The sequence below is a fragment of the Corvus brachyrhynchos genome, unplaced genomic scaffold (genome assembly GCF_000691975.1).
Source record: "Corvus brachyrhynchos isolate BGI_N302 unplaced genomic scaffold, ASM69197v1 scaffold22, whole genome shotgun sequence".
In the NCBI taxonomy this organism is placed as follows: domain Eukaryota; kingdom Metazoa; phylum Chordata; class Aves; order Passeriformes; family Corvidae; genus Corvus; species Corvus brachyrhynchos.
The window spans coordinates 3,646,982-3,659,671 of NW_008238355.1; the positions used below are offsets into that span (position 1 = coordinate 3,646,982).

The following is a 12,690-nucleotide window of genomic DNA, read 5'->3' on the forward strand; positions in this document are numbered from 1 at the left end:
TTTGCATAGTCCAGAGATTTAAATAGTTTCAAAAACTTAAAAGTTTGCCTCACAACTGGCATGTGTTCCCTATGGCTGTGTTTTAAAAAGATGAAATTTTAGGGTTCGGTGGCAAAGATTTGTAGCTGATCCTGTTCCTGTGGCTCTATTGCCACTGTCACTTCAGAAATAATAATGCTGCAACTGAAGTAGGAAGCTATCAAGCATGTCATCACGGATGGTAGCAGAAAGGTGACTTTGCTAGGAATGTTAGCTATATCTTTATAGCTGATTAGGAGGTAACCACACTAGGATAAGAATTACTAAGTGTTGGCTGCAGGATTGTTAATCTTCCAGGTAGGCACTAAAAAAGTGGCAGTCATCCTTCTTAACTTCAGAACAGTTGTATAGTATTCAGCTTCTAAGAGAGAGAGGACAAAGTGGGAGTAGGTTTAGAATGCAGTCTGTAGCAGTTTCTCAGCAGTATCAGCTCTGCTGTTTATGTTGTTAGAAGCAGGATCTCATGACGAAGAAATGACCTTGTATTTCTGGTTCTGCAGAATGATGGCTCACTTGGTTTTTCATGCCTGTCCAGAAAAGTGCAGGGAGAAGAAGTGTCCCTGCAGGGTATCAAGGACCACTCACTTTCACAACTCCCACATTACATGCTCGAGTAAAGCTTTCCATACAAGTTACAGAAATCAGTAAATCTGGCTGTTCTATCCTTTCTCAAATGACTAAACAAGTCACCTCTTTACAGATGCTGTTGATGGAGTGGTTAACGGGAATGTCTATCAGGTAAGATAGAAGTATTCTGTACTTAGAATGTGCTGTTCTACTCCAAGAACTTTAACAAGTTAAATATAGACTAATACTTCCTATTTCTTGTCTTTAAATTAATTTTGTCTCATATATGAGAAGGAGCTTCTATTCTGGTAGCTCATCTCATGAAGTTGTCAATGTTCTTAGTTATGCCCCTCTTCTGAACTTAGAGGCAACTTAAAACAGCAGTTCATTTTGAAATGTGGCTTAGCAGTACATAAGCACTGTAAAGCAGACTGACAGGCTCTGTGATATGACTTTGCATTGACTTGCCACTGGCTGTTAAGCTGAAAGTGTGCTCTGATTACTTAGTTTAAAGCAGAGTTTTCAGATTTGCTTGCTCTTTAAAGATAATTCATGCATCCTGGTTGTCTTATCAAGATGGTCTTAGAAGGAATGGACTGAAAACTTTAAACATTTCTTAGTGCCATGAAGTTGCATGAAATTAAGCTGATGGCTAAAAAGCTCAGTTGCAGTATGAAAACATGTTAGACAGCCAGGGAAATGACAAAAGAGGAAGATATCTTCTTTATTGATGTCAGGGAGGAATAAGGCATGCTAAGGCAATCACTGTGTTGTAACTGAATTTCACACCATGTCCAAGGCATCGTCATTGCCTGGTGTCACAGTTGGCTCGTTAGCCCTGATTAAGTGAATGCTTGGGAAGGAAGCAACATATGAGTGATTTACTTCTCCTTAGAGTTTTAAGTGAATGCTGAGCTTTGTGGAGACACAAACAGCTTTCACTGCTGCTGACATTCTTATATCCTCAACAGTACTGTGAGATTGATGAGACAACTTGTATTTTACAGGCCCTTTGTGCTTCCTTGTACAACAGAAGGTAGATTGCTCCCTTTAGATGCCTTGATTTTGTGTTTGGATTTCTAAGAGACCTGTTGCTTTGGCTGATAGAGCTTCCTCTTAACGAGAAAGAAGAGACTGAATGGGCTATACATAACTTTTGTTATAGCCACCTGTAACTAGTTGGCCCTGCAGCTGGCCAGTTTATTTTGCTTTGGATGAAATGTGAAGCCTGGTGGTGTTGCACCAGCCTAGCTTCTTCTCTTTGCATTATTCCTTCATTGAGGGCTACAGGAGGTCCAAAGAGGAGCAAGGCACAGCCAAATCTGTTGTCAGCTGCAATCGATCTGGTACTCTCAGGACTGGTATTTCTTAACTCTGTTGCGGGTAGGACGTAGCAATAAAAGTTGTTAAACTTGGAGTATCTTCTGTAGCAAATAGCACAATATTAATTAGCTTTGTAAATCTGGTGTGTTAATGCTAGCCCTATTAATTTCAAGTCTTTGAGATGTTATATTGTGAAAAGGATGCTAATACTCTCACTGTTTTGATGATTAAATATTGAAATGCCTCTTGTGTTATAAGCTGCATACAGCAATCCAAATTTTGTAATGTGGTATGCAAATGTCTCTTGAAGTAGACAATTAAGTTGCAAAGAATGTTTCAAACTCCTGTGCACAAAACCATAAAGAAGATTACTTTCACAGCAAATATTTAAGGTGAGATGAATTCAGAGAATATCTGGCCTACAGCTGTGTAGTGAGGTGCTAGGCATTTTCTTCTTCATTCTTCAGGCTTAGTGCTCTGGCACTTAGTGTTTGTGGCACTTGTCTTTCCAGTTGTCTTGAATTTTTGTTTGATTCCTGATTTCTGGAAGCAGTCTAGTGTTAATTTCCTTCAATCCTGCTGTAATTTGTGGCAAGATGTTTTTCTTGTTAATGGTGCAAGTGTGTTATAACATCAGATGAATGTGTTACTGGCTCAGTTCAAATGGAGCCTAATTTTATGTAGCTGGCAGGCAGTTATCTGAAATACTTGTTATGCACAAATGACTGTACTATTCCTTTTCTCTAAGGAGAGTAATGGTCCCACAGACTGCTATGCTGCCATTTCCCAAGTAGATCGACTGCAATCAGAACCAGAAAGTATTCGTAAGTGGAGAGAGGAGCAAAAGGAGCGCCTGGAGCAACTTGGTAAGCATGGTATTTGTTGAGTAACTTAGTATCAGCGTCTCTCAGGCTGAGAGAGTTGGGGTTGTTCCACCTGGAGAAGAGAAGGCTCTGGGGAGACCTTAGAGCAGCCTTTCAGTAACTAAAGGGGACCTACAGGAGAACTAGAAAGGGAATTTTTACAAGGATGTGTAGTTTATAAGGGGTAATGGCTTTAAACAGAAAGAGGGTAGATTTGGATTAGCCATTCGGAAAAGATTCTTTATGGTGAGGGTGGTGAGGCACTGCACAGGTTGCCCAGGGAACTTGTGGATGCTCCATGCCAGGCTGAATGGGGCTTTGAGCGGTCTGGTCTAGTGGAAGGTGTCCCTGCCTATGGCAGAGGAGGTGGAACTAGGTGATCTTTAAGGCTTCTTCCAACTCAGGCCATTCTATGATTCCTAAACAGTAGAATTCTGAACTGTGGCACTGCCTCTTCGGAGTCCTTACATGCTTCCTGAGTTCGAGGAGCAAGCCTGGATGAGTGTTCTAGTAAACAGACTTAATACTGGTGTGGGTGTCAGCAACCAAGTGGCTCTCTGAACCTTTACTTACAGATAAGCTGACAGAAAATGAACAGCTTTTGTAAGTTAAAAAGATGATAATAAATACTGCAGGCATTAGTACTTTATTTCAAAGGATAAAGATTACTCATTTTGTAATTGCTGAGGCCATCTGTTGTCAAATCTAATAACTAAATTAAGAAAGTAATGGATTATTAACTAAACTAAATACAGCTATCAAATGCAGTGGTACCTACCCATGGACAGCGTCTAAGAGACTACAAACTGGTGTGCTTCCCTTTTCCCTTTTTTCAAGCCTTTGCTTGAAACTGGTAGGAGAAAACCTTCTGTAAAATGTGATTCTGGATAGAGCTGACTCTTTTGCTCCTCTTTTGAGCTAGTTACAGCAGATGAGGTTGTCCTGAACTGTAGGCTGTGTGTAAAAGTACGCAGAGTGCCAGGTGTCTTTGCTTTGTCTAAGCATAGAGGCTTTACTTAAGCTTCGTTCCAGCACTGGCATGGCAAGGTGACTGTTTCTGGTTTGAGGAGTTTGCAGACCAACAGACTTACTGAATCTGAGCTACTCTGCAAAATGCCTATCCTAAACTGAAGTGGACTGCCCCCGTTATGCAGCACAGGGATTCTGTTTAGCTAATCCTTTGAACATTTGTAGTATTTAGAGTTCTCATAGCCTAAATCAGAAAATCTCCTAAACCTTATCTGAGTTGGTGAAGCAACTGTCTGCACTAGAGTGCACCCTGAGCCATCAGTTGAATTGTTTGCAAGATGCATTTGGATACAAGTGTGACTGATAAAGCAATTCTTAAATCTTCAGATGCAAACTCACGAAAGCAGGAAGCAGAATGGAAAGAGAAAGCAATAAAAGAGTTGGAAGAGTGGTATGCAAGGCAAGATGAGAAACTTGAGAAAACAAAGGCCAGTAACAGGTAAAGTTTCTCCAGCCATCAGAAGAGTTACAGTACTGGGTATGAAGATAATTGGGGAGGTAGATTAGAATACTTCTTGTATGTCCTAAGGCAATAGTCCTTCAGATCATTAAAGTAAGCGTTCCTACTACCTACCTTTTAAAGTTTTTTTAAATAATCTAAATTAAATGTCCAAGAATAGCAAGAGGAAGCATTAAGATGATGATCAAGAATTACTGAAGATTCCTTAGGACATGAAGCTTGAACATGGCCAGAAAATTTTTTACTCTACCCACTTGTTGGCATGATCCCAGCTGCACAGGCCTTCAGTGACTGCAGTTACCTACCCTGAGACTAGCATTCTTACGTGCTTTCTTTAGAACATATGGAAGTGGCATTCTAGTTAATCTTTGCCACAGGTTATGTCATTAAATATCTTAAAATCTTCTGCTGCTCTTTTTGGAAGCAGTTCAGAAATAACATGACTCCGTTCTACTAGTAAAAAACTAAATGCTGACTGTGTCTGTGGTGGTTTGAATTGCCTAGTTATGGGTCCTGCAGCAGCAACTGATGTCTTGGTTGCTGGACTAGCAAGCTCTTACACTTTCTTAGAGGTTCCCTGTGGAATTTTGACTTCAAGCTACATGAAGGTAAATGTGATAGAACTGACTTAATGCCTCTTAAATCTCTACTTCATTCTGTCCAGGTAATCATAAAGACTGCTTTATATTTTGGGAACTCACAGGCTTCAAGATGAACTGCTGTTTTGTTCATTTTGTTGTTTTGGGTTTTTTTTTTTTTTAATTGAAACACCACTTCTCTTATCAAAATGGCCATCAGGTTTATCTTAATTAAGAAAGTCCTAGGTAGACTACATCTCTTTCTAAAGGAAGAAAGGAGGCCTACACTGCCTACAGAATTATGAATTTGCCACTTCCATTCACTATCTTTTGGCTGGCCCAAGAAAGGGAAACAGGATTAGTACTACTCTAGGTTGGTGGCCAGAGCTCATGATACCCTCATAGCTTTATTATGGCCAGTGTTTGAGTGCAGGATATGGAGTCTGGAGCAGGGCTCATTAATCAAGTGTTGCACAGAAGTGTTTGGCATTCTCGTCACACTGGTGAGATCTCTTGCCCGATGGTAGTTTCTATCTTCTGGGAGTAGTCTAATGCTAACATTGGGGCTGTATTCCTCAACTAGCTGGTTCAAACTTCTAGGATGTAGCAGAATGTCTGTGTTGCCCCTCTGACCAATGGCTTAATTGATACATTCCATGTGGTAACTGCTTTCCTGTTACAGTAAGTCTAGGTGATGCAAGGTTAACGTACTTGTTAAAACTGCCTCCAGCTGTGTTCCGTACTTCTCATCCTTATCTCTTTTCTCCTGCCTGCTTGCCTGCCTGTTGGACTACTTGCTACCTAGGGTGGCAGATGAAGCTTTCTACAAACAACCCTTCGCTGACGTGATTGGTTATGTGTATGTTGCTTAACTACTAATTCTGCTTGCTAGTCGACATGATAATAAGCAAGATCAGAAACAGTGCTGAATGTCTGAAGGTGGCTTCTGAGTGTTTACTTTTCGGACTGACTCTAGTCTGCAGTATTAAGTGCAGTTCTCTTGTATGCACGGCACAAAGCCTAGCACTTTCAGATTTAGTGATGTAGTGTACATACCACTGGAATTTTGCTAATGACTTTCATATCTTTAGACCTAAGGGTTTATGGTTGTTTCTAGGCCAGTGAACATTGCTTAGCAAGGTGCTTTGCTGGGGGTGTGGGTTAGTGCCTGCAGTTTCACATGGGTGCTGTATTTAGTCCTTCACAGAGAAGCAGTGTTTAACTCAGTAACAGGCAGTGACCACCTGCTTTGCCTGCATTTCAGAAAAATATTCAAGCAATGCTTGCCCATAAAGGTTCACAAGCCAAGGAAGGTAGAAAGGGTATAAATCAGGGTAGAAAGTGTGTGTGCATATAGAAATAGGAGGCTGTTAGAGAACAGATGGAAAGTACAAGAAGGTGGTATTGGGAAATCAGCGTAAGCTGCTGGGAAGACATTTAGGAGCTGTGTAGATACTTTGCCAGCCTAATAGGTTAGTGAAAACAGAACCATGACTTTCAAGCCCCAGTGAGTATGCTAGTTTCTGAGGGGTAGAAGGATTGCAATGTTCATTGGCTTGTTCATGTATTTTAATTTCTTCCCTTAATTTGTAGACTTGAATTGAAAGATGGACATGTCACAGATTCTAAGGTGACACCTTTAGAAGGTGTACTGGTGAGCCGTGTTGTGGCTTTGAGTGCATTAATATTGAAGGTTTGGTGTGAAAATCCCAGCTAACTGTAGGTGGATGTAAACCAAGACTTGTGAAATGATGGATTTACAGGTGGTGTTTTCTGAAGTCTCCTGGAGTTGGTTTTGTTAGATTTTTTCAATAAAACCCTTATTTTCATATGTCCAGTGCAAATGTGCAGTGTAAGTGCTGCATAATAAAACTGGCTGCCTGTTTCTTGAATGTAGGCTAAGCTACTAGTGCATGTTCAGCCAGCTAATCATCTGCATTAAACTCATTCTCATTTTCTATATCTGACTTAAACTTTCTCTCCTTGTTTCTTTTCTTCTCTTCACCTTTAAGCACAAACATAAATCATCCTTGCTACAGCCTAGAACAGTTAAGTAAAAAAATCTTCACTGCCCCTTAAAAGTGTCATGTCACATAAAGTAGCAGTGTTGTAGTGATCCTTGTCTTCAGTGGTGTCTGTAACCTGATCATCCCTGTGAACAGTGCTGAACCCTCATGGGAGAGTCATTTTCACTGCTTTCTCTGTACTGCTTGTTGGAGTAGATGGATTTGGTTTGATCTGATGCTTATTGCTTCTGCACTCAGGCAGCTACCAGTGCCCCACAGTTCATGTAAACTAGATGCTGGAGTGTTATCCCTGCATTGAAGCAATGCTATTGGCAGCATAGAAAAGCCAAAACAATACAGCTGGGAAGCAACTGGCACTATCCAGTACATAATGTACAAAGCCTCCATAGAGTCTCCTTAGGGTGAGAACAGGGGCAAAATGTTTATTCTGTGAGATGACCTCAAACAAGTCATCTCCTCTGCCAAGATATGCTGTAGTCTATTGCACTCACAGGCAGGGGATTCATGACTTAAATTCCGTATGATTCATGCTGCTTCACTACAGCATTGGGAATCATCAGCAGATAGTTTTATGATGGCCTGTAGGCCTTGGGGCTGATTTAAATCCTCAGATGGAATCTGTTTAAGACATGCTTGCAGGCAGTTGTACATTTCCAGTTGGCAAATGTCCAGTATAAGCCATCAAGTGGCAGAGGCTTACCTAGTTAAGACCTGGGCATTTCTCCATAAATAAAATGCCTACATAGAAGTACTTTACTTCCTGGAAGCTTGTGTGGTGACTCCTTAGACAAAGACTCAATAACTATTCTTAAAACCAAACACCTGTATTCCAACATTTTACACAATCCTCTGCAATCCTCAGCACTGCTTGTGCATAGCATACTACTGCAATCTACTTTCATCTCCAGGATTGGGGCAGTGGGAGCTTGAGTGGCCATAATGTCCACAAGCAGCTGTCAGGTCACATTTCTTATGAAACATGCTGAAAGAAACTGCATCCTGTAAGAGGGAAGGAGTGCCTTATATGCTGGGCATTAACACAAGGTGCATTGCATTGCTTTTAGGGCAGCTGAAGAAGCCTTTGTGAATGATGCGGAAGAAGTTTTTCCGGGCACTGAGTGGGAACGTGTGGCTCAGCTCTGTGACTTTAATCCAAAGTCTAGTAAGCAGGCAAAAGATGTGTCCCGCATGCGTTCAGTCCTCATCTCACTCAAGCAGGCTCCGCTGGTTCGCTGAAGCAAAGCTCAATGGAAACACTACAGATGCAATATCTTAACCTTACTCAGAGAAGCTATGTTTGCAGTAATTTGATTAATTGTTTCAATGTGTTTTTTTTGGACCACATCATGATGTATCTAGAGCTGATCATTGTTTGATTGCATGTTCTTCCTGATGTTTCCTTTCTATGTCTGAAATGGGGGAACCTCCAAAACTGTAGTCTCTGTGCTGTTGTGCACTGAGGTGTCATTTCCCACATTACTGATATTAAAGATCTGTTAAACAGCAAAATGTGTTGACTTTGGATGAATTAAGAAGGTCTCCTCCTTCCTTTTGACAGAAGGTGTTTGAATTCAAAGTGTGAGTAAACATTTCTCTTAATTGCTAGTGATTTCACCTTGCTGGTGATTGTCCAGCCAGCAGTACTTCTGGTCTCTGCAAGGCTGTCCTCCTTGTTTGTTTAAGCTTGCTTAAAGCTCTTGAGAGCTTTAGTTTAAAAACTGCTCCCCTATCCAATTTATCACACTAGACAGAAGCTCAAGAAAACTGAAACAGCAGGCTTGTTAAGGGGCTTATCTTGCTTCCAGTGGGACTGAGGACACTGCCTTACACAGGTAAGCAGTTGTTCTGTATAGTTTTCTTCTGTCACTGTGTAGTTTTCTGCTGTCACTCTGGCTGCCTATCTCAGGCTCAACAAAAAGTAGAGGGCACTGAGTAGTTAAGACCTTTGATATTCTACTGCTTACTCTGTTCTGCTGGGTATTCAATGTTGTCTTCATGTGCAAAGATGTGTGGTGTAGAGGCTGTTCACCTGTTTTTGAACTGTGTCCTTGTCCTCACTGACCTTTGCAGACACTTCCTCCCTCTAGGGTGGTGAACTGGAGAGCTGGAGAGCAAGAGAAGGGCAGACTTACTGCTGCTTGTCTGCAGGTCGGAGCTCTGTCTGCCAAGGTGGTTGAATCTGAAACAAACTGATCTAGAAAATGTCTGCTCTGCTTCCTTGGCTCACCCAGCATTCACAGGAGCTGTATTCTAGCCTTGCTCTGTTAAACCTTACCTTAGCTATCTTCTAAAACTAATCTGTTCAATCTTCTACATTATTGCACCATGTTTATCAAAGACACAGCATCTTAATTGGTGTGTCGCATAATTGCTTTAATACCTTTTATGCACAAGCTGGAAGGTTAGTCCAGGCAGTTAGAAAAGGGTTGCACATGCAGACTAAAATGTACTAAGGCTCAGGATGTTGCTGCACAGCAGCTGTCTTATTAGCAGCTATGTCCCCTTGGTGGGTAAGATAGTGAATAAATGGTTTCCAGTTGGGCTGCAGTAGTTAAAACTATACCTTAGTGTTGTCTGTAGTGATGGGAGCAACTCTCATGTTTGCAAGTGTGTTCGCACGCTACTGATGGGTGGTGATGACAATGATAGTAGATTAAAGGTCTGGAAGCTTGATTCCATGGAAGATTAATGCAAGAAGATACCTTCTGAACTGCACAAGGATATGGCAGGTGAGTCCAACAGGACTGAAGCACAGAGCAAGTCCACAGAATACTGATACTTGTTGCTAGCCTTGACCAGTTATGCATTCACCTTTACTGAAAATTTCCTTTTCGCTGCTCACTCAAAAGCTCTAAAAACAAAGGCTTTCAAAATGAGCTGATAATTTAAAGTCCACTACGTTAAATATACAGTCCTTAAAGTATTAATATGAATTTAGGAGAATTTGAAAGATCAACAGGTTAGAGGGGTTCATGCACACTGAATTATGGTATTTATTGATCACCTTACAGAATATTTTATCTTGCTATGGATGTGGTTTAGAGCTGAAATCCAAGAAAATGGGCAAAGACTCAAATTCAAGGCCAAAGCAATGTTACAGAAGTTAAAGCAGTATTTTATATGCTGTGTTTGTAGAATCTAAGAATGTGTTTGCAGGTTTTTTACGTATTTCATCTTGCTGGAACACTTAAAAATGCAGCTCTGTGGTTTCTGATTACCTCTGCTACCTCTGATGCAGAGATTTTGCAGATTACCTCTTCTGCCTTAATTTTATATTCAAGTATGCTAGCTCACTGTCTCCTTTATCAGTGCTGTCACAAAATCATAGACTGGCTATGGTTGGAAGGGACCTCTGGAGGTCATCTGGTTCAACCCCTCTGCTCAAGCAGAACGACCTAGAGCCTGTTGCCCGCGACCATGTCCAGACAGCTTCTAAAGACCTCCAAGAAGTGAAATTCCACCACCTCTCTGGGCAACCTCTGCCAGTGCTTTGATACCTGTACAGTAAAGAAGTGTTTCCTACTGTTCAGATGGAGCTTCCTGTGTTTCAGTCTGTGCTCAGTGTTTCCTGTCATAGCACAAATGAAAAGAGCCTGACTTTGTCTTCTTTGCACTCTCGCTTCAGGTACTTACATACATTGATAAGATTCCCCCGAGCCTTCTTTTTTCCAGGTTGAACAGTCCCAGCTGTCAGCCTTTCCTCACAAGAGAAATGCTGTAATTGCTTTATAATCTTTGTGGCTTTGTTGAACTCTGGTGTGCTTATGTCTCTTGTGTACTGGGGAGCTCAGAACCAAACCCAGCACTCCTGGAGTCAGGACATTTTCTGTGTCTGAGATCTATTTTAGATACTTAGACCTTGTGACACAGCAAAAGAATACGCAGGTTTATTTGGGAAAATCAATGACCTTGTCTGTGTTTCTAAACATTTGTTTTCTTCAGAGGTCAGCATCTGTCACTTGGTTTTGTGACTTCATGTGACAATTTTGTGCTACCTCTGGCCTTAGCTGTGCATGTTCAATCCTGTTCACTGGCTTTAACTTCCCACTTCTGCTGCTTATCTCCATAGCACTAGTCAGTGGAATCTGGAAAAAAACCTGGACACTTCCTATCCTTCAAACATAATCCCAGCTGCATGTGCATGAAGACCTCATGCAGTATTGAGAGAGAAGCTGCGGACTTGCTGAATACATCCTGGTATAGAACTTGCTTTGTTTAGCTTCTGATCAGGTGGCAGCCAGCAGCCAGGCAGTCTGAAATTACAATAAGCATTTGTAAAGAGGAAGGGGGATGGAGAGGTCATGGGTTTACTGGAAATCAGGGAGCCTGAAAACAACAGCGCTGTGCATTCATCCTCAGCCTGTGGAACATGGGTAAGTTTTAAGCAGCCATAAAACAACATGGTGTGGCTTATCTGTTTCTTGCTGATTTTTTTTTTTTCTGAGCAGCCAGTTAAGAGGGTAACATACAGATTACTGACTTGTATTTCAGTACAACATGAAATACAGTTCAGGACAACATGGTTGTCTATAGTCTTTGCCAAGAGGATTCCTCCAGTAGTACTTGTCATGCAGGCAAGCTTGTTCCTCTGCAGAACCTTGTGCTGTGGCACTAGTTCTAATCCAAACATAATTATCTGGAATGATGCAAGGGGTGTACAGCCCAGGTGTTTTATACTTACTAATGCAGGACATGGTGATCAGATTTCACTGAATGCGAGTATAAATCCTGTCTGCACCTTACTCTCTGTTGTGTTTTTGTAATACAAAATTGCCATTGCCTCCATTGGTAATACATGCAAGTTTTTGACAAATTTTGTTACAATTAAGTGGAGGAGGGACAGTACCTCAAGACCATCAGAAAATGAATGAATTTGTTATTTCCAAGTGTTTGGATGGCAGATCAAAGATTCAAAATACTTAATAATTAAACTTGCTGGTCAGGAAACCAAAAAGAAATTCTAAACCTTGATTCTGTATGGATTAGCTATGTGGTGTGCAAAGCATCAGCAATGATGTTTAAAAAGATGGCTATTGAAACTCAACTGGTCTCCTCATGATCCCACGTCCTGGCTCTTTGGGTTTCTATGGTAATGCAGAACTGTTGTGGACAAAGCATTCTTTTTCCACCAGCTGCAAGAAACATCGTGGTATAGGAACTTGTAGGGCATTATACTGGTTACATGAATGAAAAGTTACAGAACTAAGAACTCCAGTTTTAGTTTGCTTCCCAACCTTTTGGCACTCTACTGCTGCGACTTGCTTATGTAATGCTGATTATAAACATCCAAGTTCATGAGGGGACTTGTCCTGCCCAAGCTGTTGATGTCATGCAGTTCTGCTTGGAGGGCTGGACGGTTGCATTGCTGGTAAGGCTTCCGCAGTTAGGACACCACATGCACTTACCACGGACACTGCAAAACCAACCAGTATGCAAGAGGCAATACAAGCAGGTGCTGCCAATGCAGGTAATGAGAATGCCCTGCTGATTTAGGCTCTGAAGTACTGGTAACAGCTGTGGGAAGGGGTTTCATTCCTACACGTTTTTCCCAGTATTGGATATAAAGGTTGATTTGTCCTCACTGGAGTCCATGATCTTCATATTATGGACTGCTCTAAAGGACATTGGGCCAGCATCAAGTAAGCACATTACTGCAGATACTCTGTGAACATCTGGTATTTGCTCCTTCTGGGGCTGGATACAATTGGGTGCTAATGTCCATAAAATCTCTGGTCCACATTTAAGTACCTGAAGTTCAAAGGACACTTCTGAACAGGGAAATAAGGAGAGACAAACAAAATGAC

The 12,690-nt window shown here is 41.4% G+C and overlaps 1 protein-coding gene across 1 annotated transcript; it reads left to right on the top strand.

The window, feature by feature from the left end:
* Positions 1-205: 205 nt before the first annotated feature.
* Positions 206-8,395, top strand: CLTA (clathrin light chain A). Its single transcript, XM_017735333.1, has 7 exons — positions 206-231; positions 726-777; positions 2,678-2,795; positions 4,149-4,260; positions 5,665-5,718; positions 6,872-6,907; positions 7,951-8,395. Exons 1-7 carry the CDS (start codon positions 206-208, stop codon positions 8,120-8,122), a joined length of 570 nt encoding a protein of 189 aa, XP_017590822.1. The 3' UTR covers positions 8,123-8,395.
* Positions 8,396-12,690: the final 4,295 nt, after the last annotated feature.

Coding starts and splice junctions, on each gene's coding strand:
- CLTA (XM_017735333.1), top strand. CDS start 206: ATGTCATCACGGATGGTAGCAGAAAG. Junction 2,796..4,148: donor GGAGCGCCTGGAGCAACTTG/GTAAGCATGGTA, acceptor TTAAATCTTCAG/ATGCAAACTCACGAAAGCAG. Junction 5,719..6,871: donor GCTGACGTGATTGGTTATGT/GTATGTTGCTTA, acceptor TTCACCTTTAAG/CACAAACATAAATCATCCTT.